The 19,059-nt window shown below is 43.5% G+C and overlaps 1 protein-coding gene across 1 annotated transcript in view; it reads right to left on the bottom strand.

The window, feature by feature from the left end:
• LOC147101679 (formin-binding protein 1-like) overlaps positions 1-19,059 on the bottom strand; it is a 94,056-nt gene that overhangs the window by 32,149 nt on the left and 42,848 nt on the right. Inside the window, exons 3-4 of the mRNA XM_085965465.1 lie at positions 4,109-4,165; positions 1,680-1,827 (exon numbers count right to left, since the gene is read on the bottom strand). Of these exons, the coding sequence (XP_085821591.1) occupies positions 1,680-1,827; positions 4,109-4,165 (205 nt within the window). The remainder of the gene's footprint in view (positions 1-1,679; positions 1,828-4,108; positions 4,166-19,059) is intronic.

The following is a 19,059-nucleotide window of genomic DNA, read 5'->3' on the forward strand; positions in this document are numbered from 1 at the left end:
GTGGATAGTTTAATAATCTTCCAGAGTGTGTCTGCAAATGGAGGCTTGAGCACAAAGCCAGCACTGCATTCAATCACAGACAGCAGTGCAGCAGTGATGGAACAATGAAATCCAGCCAAATACATATTACAGGACCATTTAATAGCAGACTGCTCAAATCACTGCAAGACAGTGCTATTCACCAATAATTTCATTTTCTCAGTGATTAGTATCCAGTGTCAACTTGTACATAACAGAGGTGTACCAATAAGTATGTTGTTACATAATCTTATCTGATAATTTGAGGCCATTTCAAAAACAAATCAAGATCTCAAACAGTATTTACTACTTTTGGGGCTTTCATTATTTTAGTCCCTTCCTTTTGGTTGCACTTTCTAAATCATTCAGGCTGATGTCAGCACTCCTCAACCTCAGGTGCCAAGTGCACTGGAGTTTTCCCTGGTGGTTTTTTCTTCAATTTTCCCTTCCTGCTTCAAGAGAGGTGCCTGCCCTACACTTAATACCATCCCACAATGACGTAGCTGAAATTGTAAATTAATCATGCAAGAAATCAAGAGTGCAAACTTGTATTCAGCCACTGTCTGTGGCTTTGGAACTTTAATGCCATATGTTATGGTGCCCCCAACATGATTAAAAATGAACTTTACATAGTTTTGCAAATGCCCGAGAAACTGCAGATGCAAACAAATGCTTGCAAATTTTAATAACATCAGATACCTTCAAACTGAGAAACTTCACTAAACTGACACCACTATCTTGCTAAAAAGGTTGCAAAGCAATCCCTTCATATGATTTTCAGAACAGCAGTACTGAGGTTGTGCAACTTGTAAAGACAATTCTCTTCCTTGCATGGAACACACAAACATGGTTGTAGCTAAAATTTCAATCATTTCTTAGCACAAAAAATTATGAATTTGCCCATTTAAAATCTGGTGACAATAACCTCTCTAGAGTAATTGGAAGAAGTTATCGGTGGCTATCACATTTGTGTGTCTGGCTGTGTGTCTGCGTTCATATACAGATCACAGCAAATTCATCTTCAGTGCATTAGATTCTGCCCCCGATCAGAGTTTTGAAAAGATGTTTATTTTTTTCTCAATCCAGTTCCTAGTGGGCACGGGCATGGACCTGAAACACAAAACTAGTACACAATACTGAATTGGCAGTCTCACTCAGAGCTCATACGATGGCAGCATGAGAAATGGAAAAAGGCACGGTAGCGCAGGAAGGGTGCTCATTTCAGATTGGGGGATGGCACACATTCCTTTGGTACAGCAGAGGCAGCTTTACTTTGTATCTAACTACTTTATCTTGAAGTGCTTGATGCTGACATTGGGTGTCCAAAATGGAGTATTTCACTCTCAAGCACTGATGAGCAAAAAATTCAAAGGCATTTAAAACAGAGACCCTGACTTAAGAACAGACAGCTGAAAATGGCAAGTTTCAATTTTGTACTCTCCTAAATAATGAAAAATTAAAATCACAATGTGCATTACCTGTAACACAACTTAATTCATGTGATTTTTTTTCTGTACACTTAAGAACACATTTGTGTCAGTTCTAAAGGATAGAAATGATCCTTAAAAGTATACGATATGTTTAATTAGGAGTTCAATCCTACTAAAGCAATTTATATTAATAGCAACAATAAATTTAAATGGCCAATATACAGAATTTACCAATTTCCGCTCTTGCTTGAGCTCCTGGATATAGCGTGACAGCTCTGCAAATATTAGCCCACTCATGTTCTCAGCGATCACCTCATGCTGGCCTGCATAGTCGTTCATTTCATTCAGAACGGCTAGAAATGCTCGACATGATGTGTATCTGTAAAATAAAGTATTCGGTTGTACTCTACTTTCTTTTAAAAAACTCAATTCAAAAATGTTTAAACTTAGCATCATAGGTTTAAGATAAAGGAAGTCTAGAAGTAAACTAATTTCAAAGTTTATCTTGAATGTCCAAAAACTGAATGTGTTGAATTTCCGGGTTTCCTAAAATACAAGTTGTGACTATATCGTAATATCTTACTGAGAAAATATTTTAACAATTGATACCTCATTAAAACAGAAACTGAATTACAAGAGAGAACACACTCAAAGCAGAACATCAATTTATAGTGTTGGTGATTTTGTGCATCATCCAAATAACTGTACCATACAGGTATTAAGTAATATCACCAAGCAAAAACAAATGGAATATTTTGTTCAAAAATAATTCATTTGATTACTAGTTTTTAGTTTGTGATGTAAACATGATAAATGATCAGTTTGGATCATGCAACAAGGCCAGAATAGCAGCAACCAGGAAATGTCGTCTTTGTCCCCAAATTATCATTTTTTTCCCTCCTCCAGTAATTTATGAAAATACTGTTTTTTCCTAACACAAAAGAGACCAATCAGCAGTTTCTCAGAGGAAAGGTAGAATTTAGAAACATAAGCTTTGATATTACATTGAAGGAGCAAGTGTTGTTTTGTATTATTTTTCCACTCTTACATGGTTTTCTTTGTTTCTCTAATCATTTTTGATCAACTTAATGTTTTATAGATTATAGGTCCCAGACTTTGACAACATTACTGTATAACAGGATGCTAAGCAGTGCATTAGATTGACTAGGTTTGAATTAACTAATTATTTATCGTCTGTCTACTCCACTCATGGAAAGCTATCGACACTTCAATGTTCTCTAACTCCTTGAAGATAAGATCATGAGTTATCATTTCACAAGACAGAACTAGGTCACAGTAATTAACTTTGCCACCTCGTCAGTGTCCTGAGCTTCATCAGTGATTGAAGGAAAGGATAAACGCAGGGGAAATTACTTTCAGCAGTATTAGCCTGGTCGTTCTTCCCAGCTTACATGCACCACAATTGGAATCCAAAACCTCAAATCGGTATCCATGGAAGAAATGGGGAAGGGGATGGATAGTAAACTCAAATATTTACTATCAGGTAGGAGATTTCTTTGATTTTTTTCACCTTATCTAGCTTAGGGACAGGGAAGAATACACTTCTCATCAAAACCACTCTCACAGTAGTTAATTTTTCCTTTATATACAAGCAAACTCATCAGCTCTTTCAGGAATAATTGATGCTCACAGTTAAATGATTTTCCATTTCCAGTAAAACCAGTAGAAGGCCGACTTTCATCCGCTCTCTCTCTCTCCCCCCTCTTTCCCTCCCCCGGCACCCCCCCCCCCCCCACACACACATCCCCCTCTACCCTCCGTCCGCCCTACCGCCCCAAGATTTGTTTCTTTATGTGAAAGTGAGTTATCTTCATGTGGATGCGCTGGGGCAAGCACAGAAGTAAAAACTACAAACTAATGAAGCATATACTTGCATTGGAGGCAGTTCAGAGATGATTCACTAGGTTAATTCCAGAGATAAGGGGTTTGACTTATGAGGGAAGGTTGAGCAGGCTGGGCCTATACTCATTGGAATTTAGAAGAATGAAAGGTGATCTTATCGAAACATATGAGATACTGAGGGGGCTCGACAGGGTAGATGCAGAGAGGATGTTTCCCCTCATGGGGAAATCTAGAACTCGGAGACACAGTCTCAGAATAAAGGGTCGTCCTTTTAGAACTGAGATGAGAAGGAACTTCTTCTCTCAGAGCTGTAAATTTGTGGAATTCTCTGCCCCAGAGAGCTGTGGAGGCTGGGTCATTAAATACATTTAAAGTGGAGATAGACACATTTTTGCAAGATGAGGGAGTGAAGGGTTATGGGGAGCGGGCGGGGAAGTGGCTTTGAGCCCAACATCAGCCATGATCTTATTGAATGGCGGAACAGGCTCGAGGGGCCAAGTGGCCTATTCCTGCTCCTATTTCTTATGTTCTTAAACCAGTCCATTCACATAGAAGAAAAATAAATGAACTACTACAATGTCTAGTTTTCCTAAAATTAAATTTTAGTTTTCCTAAAATCTAAAAGACAAAGATCTCAGTTTCCACTAATTTGAAAGAGCAAGTAACTTGCGTTATCATGTACAACAAAGCAAAATACAGGATCACAGAACAACACTAGTACTGTATCTAGATGCCTTTACTGCAGTTGAAGTATTGATGGATCGGATTGTTATTTTGGATCTGAAAGGAGCACTCACTTCTGATCTTCCTCTTCTTTGGAGTTCCGTTTTGGCTGATACTTCTTCGAAAGATTCCTTAAGAATAACACAAATAAGCTACATTAGCTCAAAAAAATAATTTTTCTAATTAAACTATCTATAGCAAGAATACATGTTTACTTAGCAAACCAAGTCACTTCATAGGTCATGGTCATGCGACTACAGGATTTTTGAATCAAAGTAAAATAAACACTTGTTTCAAATAATAATTTATTCCAGATGTACAATTTCCTATAATTAACTGCAGATCATTTTGTGTCTCAAATGCCTGTAATATAATTTTCAGAACTTCATATTCTATACTCCCAGCAAGAGGAAATCTATTGGATGGGGAGGCTGGACAAGCACGCCATCAAAAACTCAAGTACGTAGTAGTAATCCCAGTATATAAAAAAAGTACCATTTTCAACAAAGTTCAACGACCTTTTACATTGATACCCTTGTTTCATCTAGATCGTGGGAGAGCGACATCTGTGCACTGACCGTCCATGTTAACCCTGCTAAAACTGGCTTCGTTATCCCAATGGCACAATGGCAGAGCCACAAAAAAAATTGTGTCATGATTCTGCTGCCTGAAAAAACAGGGAGGAGGTCCTGCTAAATGAGTATAAGGAGCGAGGAGATAAATTAAAAAGCAGGGCCTCGAGAAGAGTAATCTCAGGATCGTTGCCCAAGGCACGCGCTAATTGGCAGAGCGACAAAGATCAGGAAAGTGAATGTGTGACTGAAAGACAGGTGTGGGGAAAATGGGTTCCATTTCATGTAACCCTGGCACCAGTATTGGAACAGGAAAAAGCTGTACCGCTGGGATGGGCTTCGACCTAAAACTGATTTTAAACCAACAGAAGTTGGGTGGGGAAGAGAGGGAGGTTAAGGAGGGTTCGGCTAGAAATAACAGGATAACTGATGACCTAAAGATGAGGAAAAAGGTCAGTGTGTAAAATGAGATATAAATAATCCAAGTTCAGATAATCATATAGGAATTAATAATACTTGATATAAATAGATCGGGAGTATTGAAAAATAAGAAAAAGTGTGATAAGTTAAAAACTGAGAAAAACACTCCTGACAGCAGTGATGCAGTTGTGGGATGCCTAAATACAGGGATCAGAGAAGTAGGTATCAACTGCAAAGCAGTTGTGAGATTTTTTTATTTTCCCATAGACACCAAATTTTCAATGTTCTCAAAACAGCTCAAGTTGTAAAGACTATGAGCGTATCCAAGACAGTTTTCTGAAACAATACGTTTTCGAACCGACAAGGGAACAGGCCATACTAGATTTGGTAATGAGTAACGAGCCACAATCAATTAATAATCTGACAGTAAAGGAGCATCTTGCAAACAGTGACCATAACATTAAGAGTTTGACATTAACTTTGAGAGAAAAAATAGATCACACGCAAACCAAGGTTTTAAACTTAAGTACAATAGCAAAATACTGCAGATGCTAGAAATCCGAAATAACAACAGAAAAAGGGTTAGACCCGAAACGTCGACTCTATTTTCTCTCCACGGATGTTGCCTGGCCTGCTGAGTTTTTCCAGCATTTTCTGTTGTTATTTTAAACTTAAGGTTGACTTCGAAGAAATGAGACGCAAGCTGAACGTGAAACTGGGCTGAGCTGTTAACAGGTAAACATACAGAAAAACAGTAAGAGGTATTCAAAGAAGTACTTAGTACAACACAAGATCAATACATACCCCTAAAGAACAAACGTTCCACTTGTACAGTCAAGCACCTATGGTCAACATAGGAGGTAAGATGGGAGTATAAAGCTAAAAGAAGTGGCTTACACAAATGCCAAGAAAAGTGGTAATCCAGCAGACAGAGGAATATAGAGAACAACAGAGGGACACAAAGGAAATATTAAGAGCTGCAAAAAGGGAATACTAAAAGAAACTTGCAAGTAATATAAAAGCTAATAGTAAACGTTTTGATAAATATATTAAGTGTAAGATATTGGCTAAGGGAGATGTGGGGCCCATTAAATACAGATGCAGGTGATACTGTAATGGACAAGGTAATGGCAGATTTATTAAACAAAGCACTTTGCATCTATTTTTACAACAGAGGAATGGGATAAAATACCAGTGATAGAGGGGAACCTAAAAATAAATCAAGGGGAGGAACTTATTGGATTCAATGCAAGTTTAAAGTATGGTAATGGTTAAAATAATGGGACTTAGCATAGATAAATCTCTAGGAGCTGATGTTTCCACCCCAGGGTAATAAAAGTAGGTGGTGAGGAAATCACAGAAGCATTCATTCTAATCTTTCAAAACTCTCTTGATTTTGGAATTGTGCTGTTAGATTGGAAATTTGCTAAATGTTACTCCATTACTTAAGGGGGGGGGGGGGAGAAAGAGAGAAACCAGGTAACAACAGGCTGTCAGTTTAACATAAGTTGTGGGGGAAGCTACTAGAATCTATCTTTAGAGATAGAGTGACTGAACACAAACAAATATGAGCTGATCAGAGAGGGGGCTTTGTTAATGTCATGACTGGCTAATCTATTTGAAGTTTTGAGGATGTCAGTAATAAGGTAGACAAGGGACTGTCTATGGATGTTACCCATATGGACTTTCAGAAGACATTCAATAACATTCCACACAAGAGAAAGCACCGAACTGGAGGTAGCCTTTTGCCAGGTTAGAAATTGGTTGGGAGGCAGGAGGCCGAGAGTGGGGATAAAGGGTCGGTACACTGATTGGCAGGATGTGACAAGTGGTGTTACCCACGGATCTGTTCTGAGGCCTCCATTTTTCACCATATTTAGGATGAAGGACGAGAGAGTTGTATATCCAACTTTACAGATGACACTAAGTTAGGAGGAACAGTAAGTAGTGCAGATAAGAGCAGGAAACTGCAAAGGGATATAGACAGATTCAGTGAGTGGGCAAAACTATGGCAAATTGAGTTTATTGTGGGAAGTGTGAGGTCATCCACTTTGGATCCAAGAAAGATACATCGATGTATTTTCTAAATGGTGAGAAACGAAGAACTATAGAGAGCAGATATTTGGGAGTCCACATACACAAACCATTAAAAGCTATTGCCAGGTAGAAAAAGGCTAATGGAATGTTGGCCTTTATCTCAAGGAGGCTGCAATACGAAGGGCAGGAAGTAATGCTTCAGTTGTTTACAGCCTTGGCCAGATCCTATCTGGATTATTACTGCATTCAGTTTTGGGCACTGAACCTCAGGAAGAATATATTGGCTTTGGAAGGGGTGCTGCCCAGATTCATCAGAATACAACCGGGCTTAGAGGTTTAAAGTATAGGAACAAGTTGCATAAACTTGGCTTGTATTCCCTTAAATATAGAAGATTGAGGGGTGATCAGATCGAGGTGTTTGAAACGTTAAAAGGATTCGATAGGGTATTTCCTCTGGTGGAGGAATCAACGACGACGAATCATAATATTGAAATTAGAGCTAGGCTATTTAGGAGCAAAATCAAGAAGCACTTTTTCACACAAAAAATCTGGAACTCTCTCCCACAAAAGGTTGTGGATACTAGGACAATTGGAGCTTTCAAGATTGAGATAGATTTTTGTCAGGTAAAGGCATCAAGGGATATGGAGCAAAGGCAGGTAAATAGATTTGAGGTACAGATCAACCATGATCTACTTGAATGGTGGAGCATGCTCGAGGGGCTGAATGGCCTACTCCTGTCCCGAACATTCCTATGTTGCTCGAATAGGAGAACCAGTTTTAGCAATATAAATGCAGGAGCCAATGCTTGGACCTCAGTCTTCTGCAATCCAAATGACACAAGACCAATGAAATTGCCTAAAGTTAATTAAGTTATAGCACAGTCATTGGTTAATGTCAATTGACTATCAAAACCCTGGTATTCCTGAGATGTAGGTTTCAAATTAGGTATTGAACAAGTAGATCCTGCCCAGTGAAGCCTGTAGTCTAAATCCTACTAGCGGGCATAAACTGGTATCAAGTAGCACTGAATCACATTTCACTAATTTATGGGTTCAAACTGGTGTCAACAACTTGTGACTAGGACTGCAAATCAACACCAGTTGCTTCCCTAGAATGCTTAGCAGTCTCTATGACAATGTTACGGTGGACTGATATAATAATTTAATAGTTTACATTGCGCCATTGCTTTGCATAAAGCACACGTTTACCTGCAGAATCCCTACACTTACATTGGCAGCATAGGAACAAATGAGAACAGAACACACAAACATTGAATGCGAATTTTTTTTAAATTCAGTATAAACATGGTAATTTATATCATTTTCAGTAAGAAATACATGAGCAATCTTGAACCTTAATTAAACAGTGTTATTTAAAAAGGTTCATTTTTGCAACCTAATTATAATTGAAACATACTCCCCTGTATAGTAGGTTAAAAAGTTTTTAATTTAATTAAATTATCTTGAATAATGAATGAATTCCCTGGCCACCAGTGGAACCCGCACAGAGCAGACCAACCTTTAAACAAAGAAGAATGAACTTGCATTTATATCTCGGGCCTTGCACAACCTCTGGATGTCCCAAAGTGCTTCACAGCCAATAAAAAAACTTTTGAAGTGTAGTCACTGTGGCAATATAAGGAAACATAGCTGCCAATCTACATGCGGAAAGATCCCACGGACAGCAATGAAATAAATGACCAGATAATTTGTTTGAGTGATATTGGTTGAGGGACAAATATTGGCCAAAACACCAACAACTTGCATTTATTTTGTGCCTTTAACATATAAAAAAAACTCCCAAAGTGGTTCATGAGACAAAAATGGATGTCAAGCTAAAGGAGGAAATAGTAGAAATTAAAACGGGAAATGCTGGAAATACTCAACAGGTCAGGCAGTATCGGTGGAGAGAGAAACAGAGTTAACGTTTCCTCCTGAAATATTAGGTCAGGTGATTTAAAAACTTGGCCAAAGAGGTAGGTTTTAAGGCAGATTGCAGAGGACAGGGAGACTGCGATGCAGAGAAGTTTAGGCTGAAGGCACGACCATCAATAGTGTGGTGAAGGGAGAGGGGAGTACATAAGAAGCTAGAGTCGGAGGAATGCAGAGAAAGCCCCCACTCTTCTTTGAATAGTAACATGGGATTGTTTACGTCCACCTGAGAGTGGCCTCTGGTTAATGTCTCATCTGAAAATCGGCATCTCCAATAGCGCAGCACTTCCTCATTGCTGTACTGAATGATGACAAAGGCAATCAGTGAAAAATTTGCATAAAGATGGTTCACACCGACTAAGATAATTAGGAATATCCAGTTGTTTCAATTCTAAAAAGTGACACTACAGATCAACCAAAAAAAAATTTCTGGACAAGTATATAGTTATTGTAAGATACTTACATAAAATACTTTTATTCAGTACCTATTTTTACAACACTGTTGCCAGGATAAATCTCATCATTTGTAGAGCTGGCTAATAGTTTGGGAATAACATACGTGCCAACCGCCAGCATTTCACATCAACTGTCAGTGTTTTGTAACGAAAATTAGTGACCCCCAGGCCTCTCCCCCTTCAATTTCACTCCTACAAGAATCCTACTATTAATGAATCAGAAACCAGGCCCTTCCCCCTCAACACTGTTCCTAACTCTAATGGAAGGTATTCTGGCTGTTGTATACTGCAGTCGATAATTTTCATAAGGATAGGAGTTCCTGCCGACAGGATACAGCTGCCAAAATCACTTCCATTCGTCCTTTGGAGCAGCTTTGAGCTGAGAGAATCTTAGTCTTCTGCATTAGTAACACAGGTAGCAGCAGGACAGAGGGGAAAAGGAGGTGGGAAAAGTATGGAATTAGAGACAGGAGGGAGAAAAGTACATCAATGAAGGAGGGAGAGGAGGAAGAAAAGTACATTAATGAAGGAGAGAGTGGAGGGGAAAAAGTAGCAAAGTATGGCAGTGGAGGCTGGAAAGGAAAGGTAAAATATGGCAACAAAGGAGAGATGGAAAAGGAAAAGGTGAGGGAATGGATGGGACAGAAGGTGATACTTTGGAATGTGGGAATAAGTAGAGTTCCAACATTAATTTTGGGGGGGGGGGGGGGGGGGAATGAAAGCATGCCTCCATGACCTTGAGGGCCAGAGAAAAAGACTGTCAACATGACCTGGGAGGTGGGATTAAAGAGTACAGATCGAACTGGGTTTGAGCGGATGAAGTGCACGAGGTTAAATTGAGGACGGAGTGTGAGAAGAGTGCTGGTATGAACTAGGAAGGTTAAAGCAGAGGAGTCTTCATCAAATGATGGCGAGGTGGATAGATTACAGTAGCTCTGAACTGGGCCCAGAGGGAGTAGAGTGTATCCGCGAAATGGTGCAAGATGGCCAATGTGCCTGTTGAGGTAACTTTTGGAAAAGTGATAATACGGTTCATCTGTTGAAAATCCAAATATCACTTAGCTTTTTAAGCTTGAAAAGGGAAAAAGAATTCAATTGTTAAGTATAAAAGTGCTCAAAATTCACCACAATGCATAATTTTGTGAAGTAAAGTTTCAATATTCACTGGGGGAACATGCCAATACACTCCCCTCAGAATGCAGCACCTGTTTTTACCCTTTTTCATGCTTCTTTCCTCCACAGACTTCTAATCAAGGTTGTTTTGGAGTTGTCAGTTTTTGGGGCCTGTGTCAGTTTTGAAGCTGTTGGTCAGCTTTTGCTACCTTTCTGGGGGTGGGGTGGGGGGGGGGGGGCATATATGGAATAAGAACTGCATGCCAAAAGCTTATTAATCTGCATTTATGGAATCCAAAGTAATTTTACTTTAATAGTTTATAAACTCAGTATAATGATATTAACATAATTTTTTTTTAAATCTGAAGATAGGATTTTGTAAATTATATAGACAGTGATGAAAGAGAAATAATAAATATCAAATCGACTAGGCCTTAACCAGTAACAATCATTTGGTTGTGCTATCACAAGCACTGAACTTAAACAAATGACACTGATCCACTGCAGATCAAGACTGCAAGCAACTTAGCAAATTGTATTTTAATTACACAAAATTACAAATACTTAGCTGGTATGCTATCATAGTTTCGTATAAAGCTATTACAAATTTTACGGGACTACAGTCGATATTCTCTGATTCAGAGACCACGTCAACATTTAAGAATAGGTCGGGCAGTGGTTGAAGGAAAGGGGCATAAAGAATGTGGGAACAGGATGAGCACATGAAGTTAGGACTATTGCTGGTACAGAGGATAAACACCAACATGGACTGCTGAGGCCCAAAAGTCAGTTTCTGTGTCGGTTTAAAGAGGTTTTTTTTTAAATTTTTTTTTAAAAAGGTCAAATTAGAATGAGGAAAGAAAATGCCTGTCTGCTTTCCTCTGTCCGTTTCTTTCCCTCTATATTATCGACATTAGAAATCTGTCTCACAGGTGTAAGCGATTAACATTGGCTTATCAGCCCACCAACAAAGCACAGTTGAGATAATCAGCGTCTTGAAAATGCAATTTTTGCATTGAAAATTGAGGTAACATTACACGTGGCCAGACTGCACAAATCAGAAGATTTACATAGGCAAAACACATTATAAATATGGACATATCAATTTATAATGGCAAAATGTTGACACAAAGTGTGACAACAGGAAGTTGTGCAGATAGGAAGTGCACGCAGATGCAAGATTTTTTAAATGAGATATAGACAGATATATAAAACCGTAGAAACTATGTAAACAATAAACTTTTCAGCATTTCATGATGCAAGATTTGTTTGTTTATATAAACCTATATATTTATTAAAGACTGTATATGTCAGAAATGTCACTAATGGTGTTCAAATCCCGCTTCCACGTCACACAGAAATCACAGAAACCCCACAGTGCAGATAGAGGCCATTTCGGCCCATCGAGCCTGCACCGACACATATCCCACCCGATCCCCGTAACCCCTACACCAACACATATCCCACCCTATCCCACGTCCCTGGCACCTATCAGAAATGCAAATCAGGAAACTGTGCCATGTGCACCCCAGCTTGTAACTTTCCATCCAGTAAGTTTAATAAGCTAAACAATTATGCTTAAGTGCTTTAAGGCAGGAACATAGATACAGGAACTGGCTTACAATGGGTGGTGGGATAAAAGAGAGCAAAAGGAGCTGCAGCGGAGTCAGAGAAGGTCGATGGACAGGAACATAGTGGAGGATTGGGGTCTGGTGGTTCGAAAGGGCAAATGCCCGCTTGCGCTCCTCCTCCATAAGGCTGTTGGAGTCTTCTCCCTCGGATATCGCCAGATCCCAGCAAACCCAATACTGCCAAACTTGGTCTCCCCATACTCCAAAATCCAATCTTCAGCCCTGCTGGACCCCAGGACCGCCCCCAACGCAAACTTACTCACTCCACATCCCAGGATCCACCACCCCCCCTTCAATAGACCTCACAAACCCAGCACTCCCTGATCACAGAACTACAGCAATGCTCCCAGACCCCGAGGTCCCGCTCTCCAGATGCCAGGACCTGCCCTCCTGTTGCTAGGATCTTCCTCTCAAGTCTTGCTGGAAATAGAAACCTCTCCCAGATCACAGGGCCACCCTAATGCTGAGAAGTTGATGTCCCTGGTACTACTTGGCACAGTACCCCTGTTCTTATGAAACCTCTGACTCAGTCAGCAAAGCCACAGGAGATCTTCTAATTTTTAAATAATATAAATACCATGAATGGTAGTGGCTGAGAATAGTGAGTAGGCGAAATAAATAATAAAAAGGACATTGTCAGAGCATCCCATCACTTTTAAGGCATTTCATTCCATTCTTTCTCGGTCAAGAACCAGCAAAATAATGCATTGTATATAATATTGAGCTGATGATAGTGTTTGTAAGCAATTTACAGATACTTAAAACCTGTATTTGAAAGCATGCTCTTTACTGAAATGGGATTGGAGTCCAAGGAGTATGCAGTTTTATCCAGTTCTAATTAGTGATCTGCACTCTGGCCCCATTTCCTATCTCTCAGACACATGATACAAACTTGATCACTCAGGAATCAAATCTTTTCAGGGCACCACTTTATTTGAGTAGCCTAACTGCTGTGAACAAGTATACTTTCACTGGTCAAATGGAGGGGAAAATATCTTTACTTATCTCCTATGACAAAAAATTCCTTCCAACTGCGAAGGACAGAACACACTAATCATCAAGGCAGCTCCCACGGTGGTATTTTCCTTCCCTTTGACAGGGTCCTCCTATTTGCATGTTTTATAGTACTTAAGAATATTTCCATTTCCATTTGCTTTTATGAAAAAAACTGAATGGTGGTGTTTTTCATGAGCTCCTGTTAAGGAGGAGCAATAATCTTAAAGAAGAATTCAGTTCTCCCAATAACTCAATTCATTCAGGCAGGAAGCAGCTGATCTATGAAGACCAGGAAGGACCAGGTTCAAACCCCAGGCTGTGCTGTGTTAGTTGATCTCATCTGCATTGGTGAGCCACTGCAATTGGCCTCAATGACCCTGGGCTTGGGTGGAAAAACATTTGCAGTTTCCCTGTCCTGGTCACTAGCCACTGAACTATGTTCGACATGTGTGCACACCAGGTGAGGACTGGATTGGATACAACTATGACATCCCCTGTGGTCAATGGTCTGTTAGCACTCACTGTCGAGGTTCTCATGTGATGATCACTTGGGTGAAATACTGAAGACAAACAGACATTTCAAACTGTAGCCCTTCAGGGAGGGGGCAGGAGAAGGCAAGAGAAAGAAAACTACAGGAAAAAGGAGGGAAGCCGCAAGGATTCATAACCAGTTAATTACTGTTAAATAACTAGCAAGGGTGGCAAACGAGCGAAAATTTCATAGGATTCTATTTACAATACCCAAAATGGTGTGTGCATCATCCTGAACAGAAAATGTGCAATGTTAGCTGGAGACAGCACTCACTTAGAATTTTTGGCAGGCAATACTTTTTTGATGCACAGCATCTACTATGAACCCATTCTTGGGCAAAGCCTGGTACTGTGGCGGAACCACCAAAAGGACTCAGATCGTTTGTACATAATTCCTTTAACAACATGTTAGCTGCAGTCTGAGTCTGTATCTTTATTTATGCTGTTTAACTGTAGAGTGTGGTTGCTTTAACAGCGTGGCTAAAACGTGATGACGTCACGCCGTTCATCACGTGATCCCCCACTGGCGGGAAAACATGATGACGTCATGACGTCAGCCACAGGACTGCAGGGGCGGTCCTCGTGGAGCCTCCAGAGAGAGCAGACCTACATTCGATGTTATCCTGCAGTTTCTTGTTAAAGCCTGTTTGTTTCATTAAAGTTGGTTTTGTTTGATCGCCTTAGTAGAGCTCAGTCTTTTAGTTAGGAACCCACGTTCCTACATTGGTGACCCCGACTTTCGTGAACAATTTTCGCGGAAGATCTTCAGCATGGATACGAACGCAGTGACTCTGAAACTGCCACAGTTCTGGGAGCAACAACCAGCCCCGTGGTTTATCCAGGCTGAAGCCCAGTTCGCCATCAGGAACATCGTCGCTGATCAGACCAGTTATTACTACGTGGTCTCCGCCCTCGATAGCGCAACTGCCTCGCGGATCGTCAGCCTCCTCGGTAGTCCTCCTACTGACAGCAAGTATGATACGTTAAAGGCGCGGTTGCTACAGGTCTTCGGGCTCTCGAAATCAGAATGCGCTCGCCGGCTCCTCGCTATGTCTGGCCTCGGGGACTCCAAACCGTCCAAGCTCATGAGCCAAATGCTCATGCTCTTGGGTGCCGAACCGGAATGCTTCCTCTTCCGGGAGCTATTCCCCTGCCAACTGCCGGAGCAGGTGCAGGCTACCCTAGCCAGATCCGAGATTACAGACTGCGCCGAGCTTGCTGCCGAAGCAGATAAGACTTTCACATTAACCCAGCAGTGCTGCGCGGCCAAGTGGCGCCCATCCCCCACAGACACGGCTCCAGCTCCTCTTGCAGCGGGCTGGTGCTCCTACCACGCCCGTTTTGGCGCGAAAGCACGACGCTGCTGCTCTCCCTGCAGTTTCTCGCCCCAAAAAAAAGCTCCTGCAGCGTTCCTGGCGAAGGAGGACCGGGTCTAATGGGTGCTCCGCAGCTGCGATGGCCATCGGATCTACGGGGAAACTTCTTTACATCACCGATTCTCTATCGGGTCGATGTTTCCTTTGTGACACCGGGGCACAGTGTAGCATCCTACCTGCGTCGAATCTCGATATGCAAGCTGGGAACCACGGTTTTTCCCCTCGTGGTGGCTAATGGCGCAGCCATTCGAACTTTCCGAAAGCGGCGGGTCCAAGTCTGTTTCGGCGGTCAGTGCTTCCATTGGGAATTCGTCACGGCCACAGTCTCACAGGCCATCCTAGGGGCAGATTTTCTGTGTGCCAACGGCCTCCTCGTTGATGTCCGGCACCGCCGGCTGATCAGTGCGGCCACCTTCCACTTGATTCCGTGCCACCACGGTACCACCGCGGCGCGCTCTATCGCCTGCGCTTTCCCTTCTCCGGATGACTTCACTCGGCTCCTCGGAGAGTTCCCGGAGCTGACAAGGCCCACTTTCTCCTCCTCGGCCACGAAGCATGGTGTTGATCATCATATCACCACTACTGGCTCCCCGGTTTATGCACGGGCTAGAAGGCTCGAACCCGGCAAGCTCGCGGCTGGGAAAGCGGAGTTCAACACGATGGAGTGGCTGGGGATTATTCGCCGGTCGAATAGTCCCTGGTCTTCGCCTCTCCACATTGTTCCGAAACCGGGCGGCAGCTGGTGGCCATGCGGTAACTACCGACGCCTGAACGACGCCACTACTCCTGATCGGTACCCGATCCCGCATATTCAGGATTTCTCAGCCCATTTGGCGGGAAATTCTATCTTTTCTGAAGTCGACCTCGTCCGGGGGTATCACCAAGTTCCCGTGCACCCGCAAGATGTCCCGAAAACCGCAGTCATCACCCCTTTCGGCCTTTGAGTTCCTGCGGATGCCGTTTGGCTTGAAGAACGCGGCACAGGCTTTTCAGCGCTTAATGGACTCCGTGCTCAGAGACCTAAACTTCATCTTTGTCTACCTCGACGACATTCTCATCGCCAGCGCTAGCAAGGAAGAGCACATCTCCCATTTGCGTACCCTCTTTACACGCCTCAGCCAGCACGGTTTGATCATCAACCCGGCCAAGTGCCAGTTCGGCCTGCAGCGGATCGATTTCTTGGGACACCGCATAACATCAGACGGCGCCGTCCCCTTACTGACGAAGGTGGAAGCTGTTACCTCTTTTCCGTGCCCGCCAACCGTCAAGGCCCTGCAAGAGTTCCTGGGGATGGTCAATTTCTATCACCGATTCGTCCCTAAGGCAGTTCAGCTAATGCAGCCTTTGTACGGGGCCCTCAAGGACAAGTCCGGTAAGAATCTACTCAGCTGGACGGCCGAGATGGACCAGGCGTTCGTCAACACCAAGAGCGCTTTGGCCAACGCAACCATGCTGGCGCACCCACTTCCAGGTGCCACCATCGCCCTTACCACAGACGCATCAGACTACGCCATCGGCGCAGTGCAGGAGCAGTGGGTGAACAGCACGTGGCAACCGCTGGTGTTTTTCAGCCGTCAACTACGGAAAAATGAAAGAAAATACAGCATCTTTGATCGAGTGTTACTGGCCCTTTTCCTAGCCAGTCGCCATTTCCGGTTCTTATTAGAAGGACGTCCCTTCACGGCTTTTGTCGACCACAAGCCTCTAACGTTCACCATGGCCAAGACCGCCGAACCGTGGTCCGCTCGTCAACGTCACCTGACGTTTATTTCTGAATTTACCACGGACATTCAACATGTGTCTGGTAAAGACAACCTGGTGGCGGATTGCCTCTCCCGCGCGACGGTCCATGCGGTTCACCTGGGGATTGACTACGCCCTCATGGCTGCGGATCAGGCCTCGGACCCAGAGGTCCAATCATACAGAACCGTCCCCTCTAGTTTCCAAGCGACCGACGTCAGTTTCCAGGCCGCAGGCACCACGCTCCTTTGCGACGTCTCCATGGGCGTTACCCGACCTATTGTGCCAGTCACATGGCACCGGAAGGTTTTTGACGCCATACATGGATTGTCACACCCTGGTATGAAGGCTTCACAACGGCTAATGTTGGCGAATTTCGTCTGGAAGGGTATGCACCTCGATGTCCATGACTGGGCCAACACCTGCGTGGTCTGCCAGAAGGCCAAGGTCCAGCGTCATGTTAAAGCTCCAGTGGCTCCGTTCGCCGTTCCGACCACGTGCATGTGGACCTTGTGGGGCCACTTCCGCCTTCTCATGGTTATACGCATCTCCTCACCATGGTGGACCGCACCACTAGGTGGCCAGAGGCAATTCCTTTGGTTTCCACCACTTCGGCAGACGTCGCCAGTGCTTTCATCTCCTGTTGGGTTGCTCGTTTCGGGGTACCGGCGGACATCTCTTCCGATCGTGGGCCACAATTTTCCTCGGAGCTCTGGAACGCTGTAGCTCAAGGGCTCGGCCCCAAACTTCATCGCACCACCGCTTATCATCCACAGGCGAACGGCCTTTGCAAGCGATTCCACGGGTCGCTTAAAGCCGCCCTACGGGCCAGTCTCCAAGGTGCAGGATGGGTGGACAGACTCCCATGGGTCCTTTTGGGTCTTCGTACGGCGCCCAAAGACGACCTGCAATCGTCCTCAGCCGAACTAGTTTATGGCCAGCCGCTCCGAGTACCAGGGGATTTCCTCCCTTCTCCCACAGAGCCATGGCCCGCCTCCCAGCAACTCGTCAGCCACCAGGAAGCGGCCAGATGCTTCGCTCCGGTGCCTACATCAAATCACGGATTACAGAACTCCCACGTGCCAGCGGAGCTGAAGAATGCCGAGTACGTATTTATCCGCCACGACGCTCACCAGGATCCGCTCAAGCCCCCTTACACTGGTCCTTTCCGCGTCATCGAATCAGGAGACAAATCCTTTTTGGTCGACATCGGAGGAAAGCTGGATCACATTTCGGTGGACCAGTTGAAGCCGGCTCACCTGGACCTGGACCGCCCAGTCGTCGTAGCTCAACCGCCGAAACGTGGCCGACCGCCCGCAGCCGCTGTGCCAGATCTACCACAGCCGCCCGCCTGCTCGACCACCGTCCATCAGTTTCCTCTGCAGGGTTACCGAAGTCGCTCAGGCAGACTTGTCAGGCCTCCTCGACGTCTCACTTTTGCTGTTAAAGACAATTCTGGGGGGGGCGCATGTGGCGGAGCCACCAAAGGACTCAGATCGTTTGTACATAATTCCTTTAACAACATGTTAGCTACAGTCTGAGTCTGTATCTTTATTTATGCTGTTTAACTGTACAGGGTGTGGTTGCTTTAACAGCGTGGCTAAAACGTGATGACGTCACGCCGTTCATCACATGATTCCCCACTGGCGGGAAAACGTGATGACATCGTGACGTCAGCCACAGGACTGCAGGGGCAGTCCTCGTGGAGCCTCCAGAGAGCGCAGGCCTACATTCGATGTTATCCTGCAGTTTCTTGTTAAAGCCTGTTTGTTTCATTAAAGATCGTTTTGTTTGATCGCCTGAGCAGAACTCAGTCTTTTAGTTAGGAACCCATGTTCCTACAGTACACTATTTAACTGATATAAATAGTGAAGGAAGGAAGGCAGGATGACCACATTTTAAGGAGGCAGAGACAAGAATATTTTGTCAGGCAAGGCTTTTTCAGAACCACAAGTGCAGCCAAACCAAATGAGAAGAAATTCAAACAACTCAAAGATTAGAGAGAACTAGGATGGGAAGAAAACTGGGCAATAAACAAAGTAATATACCCAAAACAAAAATATGTATTTCCATTTGTTTTGCCATGCTATTTACTGCAGAGACTAGAACATCTCTATCTGCTAGCAGATCATGCTACATTCCTAGCCGTCCTGCAACATACAACCTAACTTAAACGCAAGTTATAAAACGGTGGGGTGAAAAGTCACTTCACAGGCACTCTG

The sequence above is a fragment of the Somniosus microcephalus genome, chromosome 23, assembly GCF_052327205.1.
Source record: "Somniosus microcephalus isolate GS21.2 chromosome 23, FLI_Smic_1.0, whole genome shotgun sequence".
Classification (NCBI taxonomy): domain Eukaryota; kingdom Metazoa; phylum Chordata; class Chondrichthyes; order Squaliformes; family Somniosidae; genus Somniosus; species Somniosus microcephalus.